General features: G+C 38.4%; 1 protein-coding gene across 3 annotated transcripts in view; it reads left to right on the top strand.

Annotated features, from left to right (window-relative positions):
• The first annotated feature begins 61 nt into the window (after positions 1 to 61).
• The window catches only part of SLK (STE20 like kinase), a 49,956-nt gene continuing 28,203 nt past the window's right edge, over positions 62 to 21,814 (top strand). For all 3 annotated transcript variants that reach the window (XM_071564372.1, XM_071564373.1, XM_071564371.1), the window contains exons 1-2: positions 62 to 693; positions 21,545 to 21,709. In XM_071564372.1, the coding sequence (XP_071420473.1) occupies positions 544 to 693; positions 21,545 to 21,709 (315 nt within the window). In that variant the 5' untranslated portion in view covers positions 62 to 543. The remainder of the gene's footprint in view (positions 694 to 21,544; positions 21,710 to 21,814) is intronic.

The raw sequence follows: 21,814 nt of genomic DNA, 5'->3' as shown, positions 1-21,814 counted from the left end.
GCGCGCACGCGCGGGGCGGGCGAGGGCGGGCGCAGGGGGCGGGGGCGCCGGCGGTGCCGCCCCGCAGGAAGCGGAGCCGCCCGGGCCCCGCTCGCCACAGCGCGGGAGAGAGGCCGGCAGCGGACAGCGCCGCTTCCTCCTGCTGCCGCCACCCCGGGGACGCCCCTCTGTGAGCAACACCGGCCGGGAGCCGCGTGCGGAGCAGCCCCCACCCCTCCTTACATCCTGCGAGGCGGGACGTGACCGCTTCCCCCCCGCTCGCCGCTCTCCCGTCCCAGCGGAACCGCGACCCCTCCCCGAGCTCCGCCGCCGCCTGTCCCGGGGAGAGAGCCCGGCACTTGTTGCTGCCGTGATGGTGCCCGGCCCGGCCGAGTAGGAGCGCCGAGCGGAGCGCGGCCCCGCCGGGGCATCGCAGCTGGGGTGTCCCCGCGGGGACGGCGCTGCCCGGGCCGCTCCGCCGATCGGGTCTCGGCACCGCCACCCGCCCCGTGGGATCCCGCCGGCACCGGGGGGCACCACCGCCCGCCCTCGGCCGGAGCCAAAATGTCCTTCTTCAACTTTCGCAAGATCTTCAAGCTGGGCGGCGAGAAGAAGAAGAAACAATACGAGCACGTCAAGAGGGATTTGAACCCTGAGGAGTTCTGGGAAATCATCGGGGAGCTGGGAGATGGTGCTTTCGGTAAAGTGTTCAAGGTAAGGGCCGCCCGTGTGGCTCATGGCCGGGAAATGACTCGCAGCATCGGCGCTGCCTCCGGCACTGCCTGGGGCTCCCAGTCTGCCCGCCCCGGCACCGCGGGATCCCCGCTGGGAGCGGCGGGATCGGCAGAACTCGGGGCTGGGAACGCCCGGTGCCCTCGGGAGCGGTGGGAGGCAGAGCGGGGTATCCCGGCGCCGCTTGTCCACCGAGCCTCCCGAAACTAAAGATAGAAAAGACCTATTAGGTCATTGTCCCGCCTTCTGCTCCACCCTGCCCGCTGTTGAATCCTTCGCTTCTGCATTTTAGGTTTTTTTTGGGAGTCGTGTACCGTATGGCTTCTAACCTTACAAAGACTGTATTTTCTTAAGTGTGAGGTGCTTCCTTTTTTTTTTTTTTTTAAGTTTCTCTATGGAAGGAAGCCCCTGAACACTAAGACTGACTTCTGTGCCTCGTGCCTAGTATGCAGAGCAAAGCTATCGTCGCTTTAGTAGGTGTTCCCCCATCTAGCTCCATGTGGTGAAGTTGAATTAAACAGTTGTGTTGTCTTGGCTCTCACTGTGTGGCAGAATTCCCATGTTGGGTCTCCTAACTTCTGTCAGTTGTTTGCTCTTTAAATCTTTAAGTGTACTGGTGCAAGTAGTGCTTTTAAGGGTGCTTATCTAGAATTTATCAAGCCAAGTGGAGTACAATGTCAGAGATATAACCCTGCTAGTGTTTGACAAGACTGCAGCTTTCAGGTAAATCTTGAGCTACTTTGCCTGTCTAAAAGGGTGTTAATGCTCCATATTTGACTTGGGGATGGTGTGGAAAAAAACATCTTGGAGGGATAAGCATGAAAGAATTGGGAATTGACATGAATTGAGACTGGAGCGGATTCTTGAGACTAAGGAAAAAGTAGCATGAGAGAGAATAGCATTTACAGTGTTTCTGAGAGCTAATTCGGTCAAGAAACATTTATATTTAGAGTATACCTTTGAGAGTTTATGACATCTGGATACTCATGAAACCTGTGCTATTTTTGGTAAAAACTATTTTAGATTCTATTGTGCTGTGGTATCACCTATTTGTAAATTTGAGCAGAAGTGCCACAGTCAGTTCAGAATGTTAGACGGGGTCATTTAGCCCCAGGAATTCGTGTTAATATTCTATTTTGAGAGTATCTGGTTTATTTAGATGTTGGTGCATTACACAGTCTAGATGGTGGCTCTCATGTAATTTTGGAAGATTAGAGGGTTTCTATTATTAAAATGACTGAGAATATGTCTGAAGTGGCTCTATAATAAAGCTTCCTGGGTATAAAATCACAAGGTCTCTAATGGCATTTGCAGAGTATTAAAGTTTCTCTTTGAGCATCATAGTGGAGTTTTGATTCCCATTTTGTGAGTATGTGCCTCAGAGATACAATAGTAAATGTGTTCGGCTCCTCCCCCACGTGCATTTCCCCTCCTATCCTCAAACCTCTTCTCACTTCATGTTTATCTGTAGGCACGTCTGTATTAGTAATAGTAGAGGAAGGTGTCTGAGTAAGGCAGCTGTAAATTCTGCATTTCAGCATACTTGGTACACAAACAGGAGAATGTTATTCCATGGTCAGAAAGAAATCTAAAGTGAAAAATCACATCCAAATGGAAAACAGAGTTAACTGTTGAAATTGAATTTTTCAAAATGAAACCCTCTTCTAAAAACTGTAGCAGTCAGAGTTAACACGTGTGATTACACTGGTAAACTTGAGCACTTTTGAGAATTAACAAGGACTAGTATTCTTGAAAAAAAATTCCCATTTAAAAAAGAAGTCTCTTACTGCATGAGTTCAGCAGCATTCATTTTGTTTTCATCTAGTTTGAGAAGAAGGAGTGCACACAGATACTAATTGTACTTGTACTGCCTCTGAGTACACTTGGCAAGAGCCTGGAAAGCAAAGTTGTGTTAGGTTGTTGTTTCATGGATATACACCTTTAATGAGAAACTGCAGGAATAGCCATTCAATTCCTTCTCAAAGTTTGGATTCAAGACTATAAGTTGGAACAAAGCCCTCAAGTAAGTTTGAAGGCTCTGTCTTCAGAAAATTGAAGCGTGGGTGATTGGGGTTTTAATTTTGTTTGTTTTATTTACAAAAAACCCCCACCATGCTGGTGTCAGTTACATTTGCCAAAACTACACTGGCCTTTGTTTAACATCCTGGGATCTGTGTATGGCAGGGGTTTGGCACATACTTGTTGAAAGGCAGTTGGCAGATAAATAAGGCTTTGTATGCTTTGGATTTCTAGTAAAAAGTAGGTTAGATTGGTTACATGCTATGATTTCCCATAGAGGAGTATTTATTTTGGTTGTGTAACTGATCTGGATAAAATATCAAAATATTTAAATAAAAGTTCAAAGCAACTCTTAAATGATTCTGACAGTACTGGGAACCCTCACTGATTAAATTATTTTAAATGTAAAAATTATTACTTAAGATGCTGTCATGTGATAACTAGTTTTCTGTACAGAAGTCTTAAGGGTATTGGAAACTTGGGATTCATTCCCCTTCTCCCCAATTAACTACAAGAATCTTGCTTATTTTTTAAATACCTTAGCCAAACTGCTGGAAGAGCTTATTTCCTTTGAAGCTGTTTGTTCTAGCGTTCTAAGGCTTTCTGAGTTCTGGCAACTCATACATTTGTATTCAGTAACTTCTAAGTAATGTTTAGAAATACTCTTGAATGTTTCAACTGCTGCTGCGAGTCTCTTGTGATCAGAGGGGGTCTGTAATTGCAGGCTACTGATGGCAAAGGTTTATGGCTCTATAGGACTTTTCATTCTGGCCCTTTTCAGCCTCTTCAAAGAGGCCACTTCTAGACTGTTTTCATTTTGCTCTTGGCTAATGAATAATGGTGTAGTTTTCTGTCCTCCTTCAATGTATAGACTCTTGCAGTACTTCAGTGTCAGGTGATGGCCCTTGTAAAGAGAATTTCGAGGTTGCTGATAGAATTTTTTTCTAATCTTTTATTTGGCTTTTATGGATTGTTTCCAATTACTGAATGGACTGGTAGAGTTCTGACAGACTGAAGAAGCAGTATAAGCGTTGGAGGCTGATTTCAACTTGAAAGTTTGAGTTAGACAGAAACTACTACCTTAAAAAAACAAACCAAACCAGAAACCAAAAGATGAACAGTTTGAAACTGCTCTTGACTTGATCAGATTAAGTGTCGTGAAAAAATTTTGCCTTTTACTGTATATGTAATCACTTTTCTTTAGAAATTAGTTGCATTATTATATTATGTAGCTGTATTATGTGTTATAGTTCCCTATTGTGTCAAATGTCAGTCCTGTGCACAATATAAACATTGCTTTTAGGTAAATCAGTTTGAGTGTTAACAACCCCCATCAGCTTTAAGCTGCTTTCTAAATTCCCCTAAAATTCATGTTCAGATGATGGAAAAACAGACCATTAAATGCCTGATTTGAACTGTGGCTTTTTCTTGACAAAGTTCCTGATGGACACATTATCATACAGATGTGCATAATTAATGAAAATGTGAATATCTTCCTAACTAAACCTTCTGAATGATAAAGGGCTGGGACTATATTTTAGTGAAATTTTCCAGCCCTTTTTTTGTAGTAAGAACATGGTACACTAATGTGGAGCACTTAAATTGGAGAAAGGGACTTTCTCAGTGTTTAGTTGGTGTCATGTGAGTCCTTCACTAGAGGATACTCCTCCAAGAAATTAAGGGATTTTGGCCATCCTTATGATTATTATTAGTACCGTCTCTACAAACACATTAATTTAAAATTTTGTGTGGGAACAGGTTTTATAGAGGTAGAATGTATTTGTCAGTACAATACATATGATATAGGGTATGTGTATGAATACATGGTATGTGTATATAGAGGGAATATATAGTGTATATGCATGTAGAAAGTGACAAATTATTAATAGAGAATCCTTTCAACTTGTCTGGTTTTGAATTTCATTCATGCTTCTTTGTCGGAATTGGAGTACCCTCTCCATTTATAGTATCCCATTTATCACCCTGAATCTAAGATGTTGGAAACATTGTGTATACAAGATTCTCATAGGAATTTGGAAAATGAAATATTTGTATTTCATCTGAAATTACTAAGACAAGTTTTCCAACTCTGAGCTTGGAAATTAACTGGGTTAAAAAATCTGCTCTGTTTTGTCTTTAGGTTCAGGGAAGAAATGTGGAGGCTGATAACCATAATCATGGTGAACAGCATTGCCCTCCTAATGCGTTAACTTCTGAAAATCATGACTGCATTAAGCATTCTTTCACACTTATATTGGCAGTAGTGGCCAATACAGTCTCGCCTCTGGCTGGTGACAGTGGAGTTCTGATAACGGTGTTTCTTAAAGTCCAGTAAACTAATTATGGTCTTCATTTGGGTTATGCATTTGTGTCACTGCACCTGTGTCACTGCACCTGACACATTTGTGTCCGCATTTGAAACAATCTTATCTGGAACGTAAGTCTGTATGACTTACAGGATAGCTTGTTTTTGCTTTAATGTCTTCTACAGAAGTAAAAACACATAGAATTTGAAGTAGTGATTTAATAACACTGGACCAATTATATAATTTCATGATTATATGTTCTTAACTCTTTTTAATGTTAAAATATGAACTGACTGCTGTCGGCTGTTTAGAAGTACGTTTTTTGTGTACTACCAACATCACAGCTTATTTTCTAATCATAGAAAATGCATTAATTACTCTGGCCTGAAAACAAAATAAGGACAGAGCAAGAAGAATTTATATTTTCTAGTTTCTTTGGACTTACAGTACTTTGTTCTAAATTCCTACAGTTGGATATCTGAAGGATAGCAATGTGTCCTGCTAGTTCCTGGGATGGGTATCTTTTACATCTCTAACTTAAAGACCCGCAGGAACAGGGTTTGACCACTTAATTAATATTGAAGCTTGAAGCACAGACAGGCTGGTTTTTTCCCACTCTTTACCTTTTCACTTATGTGGTGTCATTAGTTCCACTAATTCTTTAGAAGACTTTGTTAGAGATGTTGGAGCTTGGCAAACATTCCTTGTGAAAAGATATTGTTTGAGTTTATCTGAAGTACTGTATGTTTGGTACTAGTTGAAAGAAAAATCCATGTTGAAAATTGCCAGTCAAATACTGTGTTTCATGAGCTGGAAGTTCCACGTGTGACTCTGCCAGGAGTCCAGACCTGGAAAGAAACAGCAGGTGAAAACGTCCTAAATTTAATTTCAATACATAAGAATGAATCAGTGGTACAGAACTAGTGGCCATTTTGATTAAAATTGTTTGCCATACTAAATATGTTTTCTTCTCATCTATTTTTCATTCATAATTGACTATATAAGTTGACCTCTCATTAAACTGAAGCAGTAAAATAGTGCTGTTACCCTGGAGAGATCTGAATTAATAATATTCACTTAAATGCCACGTTGCATTGTTTATCCATAGATGCATTAGTAGTTAGAGGAGATGGAGAGTTGATTTACTCTCAAGAGACTAATGCATAAGGTGCTAATATTAAAATTTAAATATTTAGTCCAAGTAAAATAGAACTAAAACTTTCTCTAAAGCTTGCTAAGAACAGTAATTTTTGTAAGGGTAGCCTGAGTGTTTTGGGGTGCTGTGTATTGGCTGGGTGAAAAAAGATGCATGACAGTTCATAGAAGACAAACGATTTTAATCTTGCTGAACAGCTTGGTAAGTTACTCTACAATGTTATCTTTATTTTCACACTCTTGCAGTTTTAGCCTGATTAGAAGATACCAGATAAGGAAAAGGCAGTATCACTGTTTTAAACCCTGGGAAATGTGTCAAGGCCAAAGCTTTGCAGAGCTGTTTACTCCTATTGTCATCCCAGCTCAGTTTTCTGAAGAAATTATAGTGCAAGAAAATCATCTGTAAATTGTAAATGAGATAAATTTCTTCTTTTAAATGGCTTCTTGCAGAAGGCAATAACTCCTTTCCATTTTGTCTTTAGCAAGGAAATATTGCAAAGAAGCATAACACGTGTCTCACTTTTTGGACATATTTACATCACTTGGCTTAAAATCAGCATCACAAACTTAACTCATGAGTAATGTATTGTCTGTCTGTCGCATTTGGAATTTGAACTGCAGACAAGTTTGTGGAGGATAAATATAGAATGCATGTTATCAGTCCTTGGTAAGGCAGTCATCTTTTCCAAGGTGTGAGCATAGTTACATAAACTGTTTAAATCTCTAAGTCAATAGAAAATAATTATTTAATTTTATTTATGTTTACGAAAGTCCCCTTTTGGTTGTTTTCATGTAATCTGATATATTTCTTAGCTAGCTATTTGTGTAAGTGTTTGGACTGTGGTATCTTGTCTGGAGAGTAAAACTTTGGATTTCAGACATAAGCTAAATGTGACTGTTGAATGTTAAATAGATGGCAGAATGAAGCTTCTTTAAGCTGTTCTAATTTGGTGAAAGAATTCGTCATATCTTCAGTCACATGCAGTCTGTTTAACTTAATAATTCTGATATAGGAGCTAACAAAAATATCATGGCACTATTTTGTTTTTGTTTTGTGGGTTCTCTGTTTTGGTTTTTGGTTTTGTTTGTTTGGGGTTTTGGGGGTTTGTTTTGTTTTTGGTTTTGTAGTGGGTTTTTTTAAGGTTTTGAAGGCAATGGAGTTAAACCTTTTGAGCTTATTCTTTGGTAGGGCAGTGGTCCTCCAGTACTACAGTCCTCCAAGTAGCAATAGATGTTATTGTTGCAGAGCAGTAGTTGACAAGTTTATTTTGTTAGAGTCTCAAATTCCAGTTTTGACCATCCCATAAAAATTTTGAAGAAATAATTTATTGAGTTTGTATTTGCAAATGCCACAGTCCTTATACCCAGTTTGGGATTTTTTTTAATTGAATGCAGTTATGAATTCCATGTTTCACGAGCTGTGAGCCACGTTCTAAGCATCTCATAAGACTATAAACATCATTCTCCTTCAATGACAGTTGTGTCTGTGTGAAAGAGGAGCCTGTAATTAAACACTCTGATTTGAGATCTTAAATACATTCCTTGAGACCCTGTTGGCTGAATATAAATATTTTTTCAGTCTTTGCTTCTTTGTGCTCCCCCCCAAATACCCTTTAATTATACTCAGATTGTGTGCAGAGCTGACATTTGTAGTGTCTCACCTTTTTGCCCATTGTCTTATTTTACAGGAGCAGCCAAATTACTCAAATACAATGCTTGTGCTGCCTTTTCTTTTCATACTGTTTGGATTGTTCCAGTTTTCCATGTTCAGTGATGGAAAAGCCATGAAATTTACAGTTAGAAAATGGAATTAATAGCACAGAAAGCAGATTGAATTCCTAGTACAGAGTAAGAGAAATGAATTATGTTTTACAATTTTTCTGCAAAACCCATATAAAATACATACTGTCACTCCCTCTAATTCATTTTTAATGCTTTTATAACATGATTACAGTATGGAATGCTTGAAAGAATTCTCAGCTGTCAGATACGTCTCAAATATGTCATGTGGAAACACATTTTTCCACTCACAAATGGTAAGAAATTTTTTTAGAGAGAAAGAAGACCCAATACTTGCAAAATATATTTGAAGGATGTCAGGCAGTAAAACCTGGCTAAGTAGTATTCAATAAAAGCTGGTAGGCTACCTCAAACCAGTGTGTAATGGTACTCATATTTCAATTTCCACTGGCATTTCAAATTTTCTGTTGAATATGCTCCATATTCCTGATACAAGCCAACCAAAATAAATGCAGCAGCAGATTTACCTAAAGCAAAAAACAATCACAATTAAACAGTAATGGAAGGTTCTTTATATGTTTAATTCAATATACTTAAACTACTGTATTTGATTTTAGGAGACCATAAAGTTTCTTGAAGGAGTTCTAAATGTATGTAAAAGCAAACAATAATATTAAAGTTATAGATTTTTCTTGGTTTTTTTTCTCTTTTGGATTGAGGCTGGTTTTCAGGATTCTGTGGGATTGCATGGCTTTATATAGAGAGAATAATGTAAGGCAGCTAAGCATGAGTGGTTCTTTGGAAGCCAAGAGAAAGACACAAAATATTTCCCCTTTACGTTGCCATGTTTATATTTTTGAGTCATTTTCTATTTAGGTAATTACCTGTAGCCTGGAGCAAGAAATTGCTCATGCATAGATTCATGCTTGGATCAAGTTCCATGCAAAATGTATCTTTAAGAATGTTCCAGTTACCTGGAGCATGCTATTCTATGATGTGACTTCTCAATTTTACTGAATTTTCTATGGAGAAGAATATGAAGAAGTGAAAAAGTGGGATCATATTACAATAGCCAAATCAATATATTGATTAATGTTTGAATTGTGGTAAATCTCTGCTTAATCCAGAGGACTAAATGTGTCAATCTTACAAATTAGTGTGTTGGTTGTTTCCAAAAATCTGAAACTGGTGGAGGCCATTGTGAGTAGATAAACTTTGTTATTTTCAGAAAGAATTTTTATGAAGTTGCATTAATGCAGTTACTCAAAATGAGTGAGTGAACAGAGTGAAGTTTTCTGGGGGAACCATCACTCTCAAACTGAAGTTTTGCTTAGTTCAGAATTGGTTTGGAAGCAGCAGAGAATCCCCATCCAAAGGCAGAGTTGTGTTTTAATCCATCTAACTTCATAATGAGCTGGGAAAAGACTGTCCCTTTAATTTTGTGATATCATCTTGAACAACATTTTAGATCTGAGACTTTCTTGTTTAAGGAGGACTTAAAGGAACTGGTTTTTTTTCTAGAAATGTTTAGTCATAGGCGTGATTCAGAAACAGTGTTCTGAGGAAAGTTACTGTAATGTTGTTAATGGAAACATAATAACTTGGGACGACTTTTGAGTTGAGTTTTGTTCTTTCTTTATCCTGTAGGTCATGGTTGTTCAGAATCAGATTTAGGCTGTAAACCCAAAGCTTTTATCTAACACATTTCTAGATTTCACTTTGTGGGAGGTAACTTTTCACTTGTATTTCTAAGCAGTGTTTTACCAGGAAAACAGGTAATAGTTTTGTAATCAAAGAAAACAGATAATACTTCTGTAATCAAAAGGCAGTTAAACCTTAATGGAGAAGTGTTAATTGACTGCTTCAGCAAAAATTAGAATGTTGCAGTAAATCCTCTTCTTCACAGCCATTGTCTCAATCAGGGTTTATTCAATTCATGTGCTGCCTTCTTTTATTTTGTAAAGTTCAGTCATGTTCCTGCCCCACCTTCAGCTTTTCCTGTTTTAATTGAAGAGGCCCAACCTTTTCAGTCTGCTTTTTATAAGACAACCACTTGACTCTTTAATAATTTTAATTGTCCCTCTCATTCTTTGACTCGCTCAACTTCTGTGGATGCCTCAAATCTCTCAGTTTGCCATTGAGAGAAGCTGTTCTGTTTTTCATTGCTGGGTAGTCTTGGGTCAGGACCGCTGGTTTATGCAGCTCCATTACACAGTGAACTGTGTTCAGCAGTGGGAGATACAGTTGGAAGGGTTTGTACAGGAATTCCCCAAATAAATCATCCCAGGGATGTGGAGAAATGGGTACTTTCAGAGTTAAGCCAAACTTTTTTACTCTATTACCCTTTCCAACTAGTGTTTGTAATACTGGAGGTGTACTAAGTAAGGAACCTGTCTGCTATTTTTCATCTCTCTGGGGTGGGAAGTATGAAAGCTTAAAAACCATTGTTTAAACAAGAATAGTGTCAAGTGTTTCCTAACAGGGCCAGCTGGGGTACCTGAAAATGTCTGCTTTGGTTTTGGCTGTAGGAAGAATTTTAAGCTGTCTCTTGGTAGCAAATTTGGATATTCTGGTCATCTTAATAACCCAGTAAATGTCAGTTTTGCCTGTTACACTTAAATAAAAACAAACAAAACACCCACACCTGTCCCTAGCATTTAAAAGTGAGATACAAAAATGAATTAATGTACCGACTTGATCCCTCTCCTGTTTGTGATGTCTCAATGTTTATTTGTGCTGATTTGGGACCTCACCTTTAAGCCAGTGCAATATGAAGAAGGTTTGTTTGAATCTCTGAAAAACCCTAGAACAGTATGGAACTGTGATATTCATTGAAAGCCAACAATACATCTTCTCAAAGTGGTGCATTTTAATAGCTTTAGTAAGTGCAGAAGTGACTTTGGAATGATGAGTGTCGAGGTCTTTGCTGTGACTGTTTTCCACTACAGTTTCCGAAGGTGCAAGTCAGTGCAGCTGGAATTCTGGCAGTGTGTTCTCATTCCCACCTCCTTCCTTGTGACAAGCCTGGTTCTTGCCAGCCCAGTGTTGATCTGGTTCAAGGAACTAAGCCACACAAAAGCTGATTGTACGTGTAATCTTCTTGGCTGCCCAGACCAGCTCAAGAGAGGGCCAGACAAGTGACACTGCTAATGTAGGGGAAAACTGACAGCACAGTGTCAGCATTGGCTTTAACACCTATAAAAGGGAAGCATCACCAACATTCTGAAGTTGTTAAGGTGCGTCAGGTGAATGCTTTTTGTCAGGACAAATGGAAAAATCAAATTACTCCTGTTGTATGAGCAATTTGCTATTAGCAAATGATAGTTTTGCTCAATGCTGCTGGTGGTATCAGCCAGTAGTTCTGCCCCTCTGCATCCCTGATGTCCGTGCTGGGAGGATTTTGTTATGTAGACATATCTTTAAATGGAAATTTACTAAAAGCCTCTGTTCCCGGTTTTATTTTAGGTGGTGATTCTCTTTTCTTCTTTAGGTGTGCTACTTAACTGCTAGAAAAGAATGAAAATTTTATAAGACTTCTTATATGCCACTAAATCTGCCTTGTATGAGGAAAATACAGAAACTGAATTGAATTTCAGAGTGAACAGAGTGTTATGAAGCAAGAAATGGCTTTGATAATTTTCCAAGAGGAATGGAATTCTGCATTTCTTTTCATTGTACAAATACACAACAAAAGATAGTCCTCTGCTTCAAAAAGCCTTCAGCCTAATAATAAATTAAAAAAATAAACAAGAGAGAGAGGAAGGAGTAGAAGAAAGAGATGAAGTCAGTTTGTGTTGATGAGACCTCCCCCTAAGAGCCGTGCAACATCACTTCTTGAGAACATGGGCAAAATAAAGCTTTCATAATTCCATTCAAAGCAACATTTCCACAGTTGGGGCCAGAACAGAACTTCCTTTCGAACATCTTGTGTGTTTAACTGTTTAACATTATCATGATGCTCAACAATTCTGTTGGAGGAAGAACAATGTTCCAACATTGCATAAAGACCTTTTAGTTATAGAAGCTCACAAACTCATTAGTTGCAAATGTCTGAATAAAGCAACTGTTTCTTCTTTGCATATTTTGTGCATCAAGCTCTTCAAAGAGTTGAAGGATTTGTTTATAATAATTTTATCAAGTAATGCAATTATTCCCATGGCCATTATGTTTATCAGTAGCATTCTAGGTAAATTCTGAATGAATTGCACTAATCAGTAAAATGTCAAACAGCAAATGCATAAAACATCAGGTTTTGAAAAAGATCAGCATCATCAGTGTGCTTCTCAATTAAAACTTCTTTTGAAATCTGCTGATAAGTAATTGGATTTGCATTCATATAATTTCTCAAAGTAATCTGTTTTCATAATTGGTTAGTTATTTAAGTTCAACAATTAAAAAAACTCCAACAGGCCCAACAGTTAATCTGGTAGGCAACACCAGAAGCAACATCTTCCACTACTGTGCTGAATATGAATGTTCACTTACAGAGCCCAAGATGCTCTGGAATAGCCAATTGTCAAGGAATTCCAATTGTGTGTTCAGATGGCTCTTTCCCATCTCCTGAGGTGTCATACCTGCAGCACAAAGATACCCAGGTCACTGTAAACCCTGTGAGGCACCTTTTGAACTTGCAAGTCAGAGATTTCATGTTTGTGACGTTGTTTGTGTCTTTGGGGTCATGACAAGGCACAGGAAAACTATGGGCAAGTCACAGACTGTACAAACATTAAATGGCCTATGCCAGCACAGTGAGTTTTGTAATTAATACTTAGTTGGAGGACTGAGTTGAAAATAACTTGTTTGCATTAAAGAGTGCTGAATGCTACTGGCCTGACTATATTTATTTCTTTGTTTTTGCTGCTGCCTTTGCAGTTGGTGTCTGTTAGATTGTTTTAAAGATGCGCACATAAGGAAGCAGTGACTTCCCTCTAGAATTCTAAGTTTTATCTTCTTTCTAAAATATGTTAATACCATAATGAGTATATGAATTAGTTTCTGTAACATTTTCACTTAAAAGTGAGAAATTATGATGTACAGCTTTTTAAATTAAAGCTGTCTAAAGCTACTTCTTTCTTTGTTCCTTCAGAAATAGAGGAAGTTTCATCTTAGCAAACTGAGAGACATGGAGCAACAGAATATATGCTTTGGTAGTTTTGCAAGAGCTGTTGCCAATTTTAATGTGGTATTGATGTGGTCACATTTCCTTTCCCTCTGCTACAAATGTATCTTTTTGTAAAACACTGAATCTTGAACTGCCTATCTAGTTTCTATTTTGCCTTTAAAATACATGAAGTATAATGTATTTATTGTTCATTTTAAAAGGACAAAGAATGAAATGGGGTGATAAAGCTTCATCTTGTTTAATTTAATCTTTCCCCTCTGGCTATTTAGCTGTTCTTATGCAAGATTTGAATATGGCTCACATTGCAGCATCAAATTATAATGAACCTTTTCTCAAATTGCCCGTATTTTTGAGCTAGTAAGATGTTTACACTTTAACAGTTACATCTGTTATAGCCCATCATCTTCTGCAATAAATGCATAAAATAAATTGTCTTAGTGCAGGTCTTTAAATGCCTTCCTTCTGCTGTATGAAATGTAGAGCTTTTAATAATATTCTTTACTTTTCTGACAGCAAGTTTTTTTTAACTTAATGACTGTGTCACATTGCATTTCTGTGCCTGTGTAGTTTCCTTAGTAACATGTCAGAAGGCCTTAGTTGAAGGGTCCTTGAAGTCCAAAGAAATTGTCATTTTTCTTTCTTTATTATTTTGCTGACTTGCTCATACCCAGTTAGAAAGGACAGAATTTTCTGTTCTCAAGTCAGATGTACTGTTATTTTGTTGTTGTGCTCTAATGAATGGCTGTGCTGGGTCAGCAAACAGCTGTAGCCATCCTGCATCTGATCTGGCCAAGGCTCCTGCAGGGCAGATCCCGGGCTGGGTTTGTAACTTAACTCCAAGGAACAGGGTAAGGACAAACTCTGGGCTGACCCAGCCACTTTATTTAAACAAAAACAACAAAAAAGAAAGAGGATTCTAGACTGATACATGGAGCTGAAAGGCTCAGTGGTGGATTTGTTTGCAGCAAGTCCAGAGGTGGCTTTTGCAGCTACAAATGTGTCCCTGTGAAAAGAGGTTGGCAAGAGTGATGCTGCTTCTCTGAGCTCGAGTCAGCTGATTGTTACAGATTATAACAGAATCCTCCCAGGTCAAGGAATCAGAGGTTTCTTAAGTCCTGTGTTCAAGCAAATAATAAAGTTAGCAAAAGCAAATAAAATTCTCAGCTCAACCTGGCACAGGGATAATTTTCTGAAAAAACAGCCATCCATACGCAGCTTCAACTCTGACCCCTTGGTTGTCTTAGAAGTAATTCTAGTGAACAGCTAAAGGTAGCAATTATGGTTTGATTAATATTTATTTCTTAATAACTTTGTTTCTTGGAAGCATTATTAATTTCTGTAATTTGGAATAAAGGTCTGTTTATTGCTGGAATAAAGACTGAATTTTAAGCTGTAGTCACTAAAATACATAAGTAAGCATGAAGCACTATGTTGTTCTTTTTCTAATGACAGAAGACTGAATAAATAATGGTAGGATATTTGTGATCCAGGATGAAGATACACTGGGCTACAACCTTTTCTGGGAAGTTAAAAGTTAGTTTGTGGTTGACATTGTCTGGTCCTGGATAAAACTGAGAATACCTTTGCCAGCAACTGTTGGTGTCCTCTGCAGATGAAAGATACTGGCAAAGCAGCTTAGCACTGCAGGGATAAACCTCAATTTGTCACACCTCCCCCTTCTCAAGTTTAGGAGCTGGGTGCAAAGCAGAACTGTTGGGTTTAATGCTGCTTTCACAAGTAGTATGTACAGTTATAACAGAATTTAGGAAAAGGTCCTTTGCACTTACACTCTGACACCACCTAATAATGCCTTAATTACAAATGTTTTCCCTATATTGTCAACTGGTTTTCCCTGTTGCTCTTATGAAAGCCACCATGCAGCAAGGGAAGGGAAAATAAGAATATGGTGTTGTAAAACAGCATAGCATATTTTGGAAATTTTTCTTGCCAGTGTTTAGCAATTTTTTTTCTTATTTTTTATTCTATTTTTTTAAATGTATTTCCTTAAATAAGATTTATGCTAGAATCTGATATAATATCCTCTGTTAATCTGATATAATATCTCTGTTTCAGTTATGTTGGACATATTTGCCAGGTCAGCCCAGACAATTTTCAAATATGCATATAAATATTCTTTCTGATTTCAGAGGCACACTGCATCAATCAGGATGGGAACTCTGCTTAGTGTACAAAATACCACAGAATTAATGAGAATACTGAAAGGAAAACATGAGGTTAAACATGAAAATTATATTCCATATCACTCCCCAAAATAACTTGTGGAATCCTCAGAAACCAACTGTGGAGGAAGCAAAAGAACCACAATGAGTATGAAGTACAAGGATAATATTAAAAGAGTGGAGTTGCCATGGAAACATCTCCCAAACGAGCACAGCCACAAAGGCAGCACAGACCACAGGATCATAAAGATGCTTCAGCAGTCGCCGTTGAACCTTGGCCTTCACTTTGTAAGGAAGAGCATTTGCTTGTAGGAAATAGAGGCAATTTTATCTGCACTTCTTTCTCAGTTTTTTTCCCCCTGGCATTAAACAGGGGAAACTGAATTTAATTAACTTCTTTTGAGGTCGAAGAAACTGTACAGTAGTAACTATGATACATTGGGCAGGCAGGAAAATGTTTGGCTGGTCAGTTGTAGTTCAGGGGTGTATCTTCTTTGGGAGATACTACCCCTTTGAATAAGTCTTCTGTAACAGTCATTTCAACAAGTTTTAGCATGTAAAACTGAAGTTAGCTGTTATTTTAATTCCTTAAACAAACTGTAGCTGTAATTAAATGAAAAGCTCAAATTCTTTTTTTTATTTCATTACATTTTCAAACATTTTGCAGTGCAGACTGGTGCAAAATAACATTATTTCTTCAAAATGACTGGCTCATTGTAATTTCCAGAAATCTATGAATTGGCTGATCTTGTGATTTATTGTTAAAATTGTGGTTTAATGTTGCAAAAGAAGCTCTTGAAATCAAACTGGTATTTTTGATTACATTTCCCAGCATTTGGTGTTAGAAGTAATGCTTCCTTTTATCTGGCTAAGTAAGGTAAATTTTTTTTATAAAGTTCACTAGTGAACAACCCCCTTTCATGTTTTTGAAAATAAGTTTGACCACTTGACACTAGTCCATCATGCAGGGGTTTCTAGTTTCAAAGTGCACAAGACAATGTTAAATGTGGTATAATAAACTTACAAAAAATGAACTCCAGTGTAATTGTTGCACTAGGCCACACTGCTTCCTTTATTTTTATTTGATAAAGCTGTTAAAATCTAGAACTATAGCATTTTTCTCTTATTTGATTCATATGTTGAAGAAGGACTGAGATCACTGCTTTGTGACGGGTCAGAAAACCAGCTCTTGCCTTTGTACTGTACAGGGGCAGTTTCTCAGTACTGATTACTTGGGCTTATATAGAACTAGGTCTGACAATCCCAAGTTTACACAAAAGTGGAGCTTTTTATGTGGGGAAAACATCTTTTGTTGAATAGGGATGTGTGTATTTTTCACTTTTTGACAACTTTGATGATCCATGATTATGACTAAAGTTTTGTTAAGAAGAATGAGTCAGAAAGGAAAAGCTTCTTAATTGATTTGTTTTGCTGCCTGCAGAACATGCCTTGGGTTATGTAACATCTCACAAGAGATCAGGCATCAGGAAGAAAGGTGATGAACAATTTTCTATCTCATATCTCAGCTTTGTTTCTGGTTGGCTGAGCAATAGGCAAAGGATGTGCTTCTTTTCAGTTGTGAATAGTGTTTAATTTTTAAAAGCTGCATTGCAGGAGAGGAGCTGCACAGTTGGAAAGGAAATGTTTGCTGGCAATAGGAAACTGAACCAGCTCCCCACAACCAAGGCTGAAACTTCATATTGGCCATGTGAAGATGAAAGGCTGTGAGTTATCTCTGAGCTGTAATCCTATTACTGTGGAGCAGTGGCTCTGTTCTCCCTGCTGTCCAAGGCTGGGAATGTGCAACTTCTTGGCCTAGTGCCCAGACAGTAAACCTGCCTTTTAATATTCTGCTATCAGTCTCTGCACAAAGCTTCTGCCCCTAGAACTTATATTTAGTTATATGATACTGTACAAAAATCCAGAATTATTAGGGAGAAGTTACTGATTCCACATACTTGCAGGTCCTGATTTTGTGTAGAATGGTTATTCTTCTTTCTTGTACTGAGACATTTTCAGGTTTTTGGATCTTTGTGGGATTAGATGTGCATTGCCATTTTAGTGTGAGGGATTTAAGTTCAGACAGAAATTAATTTGCAAGTTCTAATTTTAGAGATCGTTTATTCTCTATAAACCTGCAATCCATCTTGATCAAAGTACTTTAACTTAGAATTAGGTGTGTTTTTCTGGGATTATCTACTAATGAAACTGCCATCGATTGCAGAAACCACACTGTAACATACAGTTTGTTATTCCCTTGTGCTTTCTCTCACTCTGGAAGTTAAAATGTTTGCTGTAGTAGCCTTAATAAATAATAATCCAAATAGAAATTTTGGTGAAAGGATTGCAATATTTATGTATTGTTGCATGTAGTAGTTAATAATATCCCTGTCATATTGCATTAGTCACATCTTGAGGGAATGAGTTACTGCAATTCAGTTTTCATCCATTACTTATGTATCTTTTGAAAAGATCAAATTTTGTTAATGAATCTTCCCCCCCTCTTTATTCCTTGTCTTCACATAACCATTGAAAATGCCAGTTTCAATTTCTTAGCATAGGACTGAAGCTTAAACCATCCTTCACAGGAACAGAATCAACTGTATTTTAAGCAGAGCATTTGGAATAACATGAATTGGTTAGTTGAGAGCTACAATGTAGGAAGAAACTGCTGGGCTGCTTAGGGGTTCTGCCCTTTCAAAATATGTCCTGTGACATATTTTCAGTTCAGAAAGGATATTGAGGTGCTGGAGCGGGTCCAGAGAAGAGCAACAAGGCTGGTGAAGGGACTGGAGCACAAGTCCTATGGGGAGAGGCTGAGGGAGCTGGGGTTGTTTAGCCAGGAGAAGAGGAGGCTCAGAGGTGACCTCATCACTGTCTAGAACTACCTGAAGGGAAGTTATAGCCAGGTGGGGGTTGGTCTCTTCTCCCAGGCACTCAGCAATAGGACAAGGGGGCACGGGCTTAAGCTCTGCCAGGGGAAATTTAAGTTGGATATCAGAAAAAAATTCTTTCCAGAGAGAGTAATCAGGCATTGGAATGGACTGCCCAGAGAGGTGGTGGATTCACCATCCCTAGAGATTTTTAAACACAGATTGGACGTGGTGCTGAGTGCCATGATCTAGTACATGGACTAGAGTTGGACCAAGGGTTGGACGATCTTGGAGGTCTTTTCCAACCCATTCGATTCTATGATTCTATGATTCTATGACATGAATGGTGGGTTGACTTTAAATGTTGGTGTCACCAAATGCAAAACGAGAATATGTAAATCAAGGCTGCATCTGCACAGTCATTTTGGCTCCTACTCTGACCTTTGGATAATGTTTTGTAGCAGAAGAAAGACTTGAGCCAAAGTTTAGAAAAAACAAATATGCCCACACAAAGCTGTAAATGCTTTTTGTTCCTTTTAATCCAGAGGGTTTTTTTCCCTCATGGTACAGTGAGTCATAAATCTTATGTGTGAACAGTAAAATCCTTTCCTACACAGTTCAAAAGAGCACATTTCTTACGTACTTCTTATAGCAAGTCACATAGATGGGTATTTCTTAGAGTAGGGTGGAGATGAATATTATCTTATTCGAGAAGAACTGTAAAATAGATAATTATTTTTCAGGTGTAGCTCAGTGTATATTTAAAATGTTTTATCAGTCCTCAGAAATATCCAGTAGAAATATGCTAATTCTAAAGCTTTTTTCTTTTAAAAACTGAGAAAATAGTCTGGATCTAGACCTACAAAATGTTGCCATCTTAGATCAGAATAAAGGCAACCATTTGTTTCTAATTGTCAAGACGCTCATAAAGATAATCATATTGTCTCTATAATAACTTCTGGTCTGTAATGAGGTGTTTTAATAGAGGTACCACAAGGAGGAAATCATAGAAACTTACTCAAAGCAGATTTCTAGTTACTTCAAGCAAAAGGATCTGGGAAAAATCAAAATACAAAGTAGAAAAAAAGCAACAGATGCTGGAAATGCAGCAAACTCCGAGGTGTGTAATCTGAGGTGACCTTACTGATGGCTCCACTCAGAGGTGGAACTCAATCAGAAAGCAGTAACATCTCTTTCTGTTACCTGATTGATGTCGATAGTTCTATTTAAACAAAATAATATTACCATTCTATATTTTGCAAGCAAATTTGTGTAAAAATTATTTTCAGATTTTTTTCAGTATCCTTTAAGGTACAGTGAAGAGTGTGTGGCCACGTGTGTTTCAGAAAAGTACATTCACCATTAAAATTTGAATTCTTTAGAAAGGTGCTTTAAAGCCCATTTTTCTGCACATGTAAAGCCAGCAAGTCTATTTCTGTTTTGGTCAGACATCTGTTTCACTTTTTGTGTTTAATTTAGAGTGCAGCTTGAGAATAGGAAGGTTGGTCTTTGATTCTTGCATGAAACCAAAACAAATGATGTTTGCGTTGCTAAGCAGACCTTTCCTTTTTATTATTAGAATGTGTGTTGGAAAATTTTTCAGTAGTTTGTTTTCAAGTAATGTTACACAGATTCCTTATCTTTGTTGTTAAACATGGAGGGCAAATATTGAGGTTGGGAAGACTGGTTGTTTTTTGTTTTGGAAACAATATTGAGATAAAAAGAAATGTTACAGAAAACCTTTACCCTCAACATGAGATGAATCAGCTGAGACTGTGCTTACAAGTGTGTCTTGCTGTTATTGCTATTTTACTGAATATTATTATAAATGTTAGTCTTTATTATCTTTTGCCATATTGAGAGAATTATTTATAGCTGTGAAAGTAATAATATTTAGACTTTGGAAATCATTCTTAAGGATTCTCACTTGCTGTTTGATAGCAGCTTTTGTCTGCTACTGGTATAAAGACATTGGGGAACAAAACTCAGGCTTTGTCTGTGTTCTGTCCTGGCATCATCCCAAGTAGGTTTGGACCCCATGAATCACCTGTCCAGAGACAGGATGAACCACCTGGTGATGCTTCACATCAGGAGTCAGAATTGCCCCTGCAGCTCCTCGTCTTTTGCTGCTTTGGAGAGAGCAGAGAGTGTGTCCCCACTTGCCATTTAATTTCACTTGAATATCAAAAACAGTGGAGTAAATACAGGCCTTTGCTTCACGGTCTTTACCTATAATGGGTGAAGTAGACTTCAGTCCTACACTTCCTTTATTCAGAGGCAAAAGATAAGATAACCAGTGGAAATGCCCTGACAAAATAGTGTTTTTATGATGGCTTGAGAAAAAGATACCTTCCTGTTTAAAATGTAGTGCACCTTGGAATGTAGTATTCTTTCAAACATAACTTGCAAGAGAATTGTTAGAGAGTGTATATAATTTTGTGCATGTTTATGTACACACACGTATAGGCTGTGTGTTTAGTATTTGCTTTATTCCCTCTCATATTAAAATACCCCTCACTTTGCCTAGTTTTGCTGGTTTAGTTTCCAGGAATATTCTGTGAATAAGTATTATTTGCAGTTACTGATTCCTGAAATGTTTTGCTGTTTAAATAAGTTACCCTAATTGTTTCTCATTCCTTAGGTTTGGAAAAAAAAAAGTATTTGAATGCATAGCAGAAATGTTGGTATTTTTTTCCCCTTGAGTGGTACCCAAGGTCTTGTTTTCCCTTTCCTTGCTGTGCTGGTGCTGTAGTTGACCTTATTGCTACAGCAGTTCCAGCTTCTCCTCCCGGGGTGAGAACTAATGAGGTAGAGGCTGGCAGCACTCCCGGTGTTCCACCTTCCATGGGGAGTCTCCATCCCTGAGTCCTCCCAGACTTCTGAAGCAAAGAGAGCACAGTGCCCAGACAAACTAAGGATGGCTTAGCAGCTCTTTAACCCGGGAGCTTCCACACAGCCCCGCCTGGAGAGGAGCTGGTTCCTGGTCCTGTGTGTGGCTTTGGGAGCGGCGGTGCTGCCACAACGTGGGGACTGTCAGAAGGGCAGAAACAGAAGGGGGAGGCACTTCATACACCTTGCCAGGTGTTCATAGATGGTGTTTTGGGGAGCAGCACAGAACTTCAACTTAGCACAAAGCTGTAATGACCCCGAAGCTGTTGACTGCATGATGGTTTAAAGAATGTGACAAGAATTAAATATTTTTACATTCTTGTCTTTCACTGTTTCTCAATCTTGAGAAAAGTTATTAAACCCTTTTTCTGCTAGATTTTGTCTGCTCTTTATTTTGCAGGTGTTTTCTCCTTGTAGAGAAGGAAGCTTGAGGCAGGACAATAGTACAGAACTGTCAGGAGAGGGTTGGGTTTTTGTGGGGGTTTTTGCTGGTTCCAGTTATCTGGTGAAATTCACCTATGTATGTTTGCTGTGACTTTTCTTTTACAGGCTCAGAACAAAGAAACAAAAGTTCTGGCTGCTGCAAAGGTGATAGATACTAAATCAGAAGAAGAACTTGAAGATTACATGGTGGAGATTGATATTTTAGCCTCCTGCGATCATCCTAATATTGTCAAGCTCTTGGATGCTTTCTACTATGAAAACAATCTGTGGGTAGGTATTTTTCCTTCCCTAAGTGTTTTTACTTATTTCAGAAGGTTATTAAAATTACAGGTTTTTTCTTTATTAAAAGATCATTTGTCAATCATGTTTCATCTG

Source organism: Pithys albifrons, chromosome 9 (genome assembly GCF_047495875.1).
Source record: "Pithys albifrons albifrons isolate INPA30051 chromosome 9, PitAlb_v1, whole genome shotgun sequence".
Lineage (NCBI taxonomy): Eukaryota > Metazoa > Chordata > Aves > Passeriformes > Thamnophilidae > Pithys > Pithys albifrons.
Note: the sequence above shows the minus strand (reverse complement) of the source record. Positions and strands in the feature narration are given on the sequence as shown.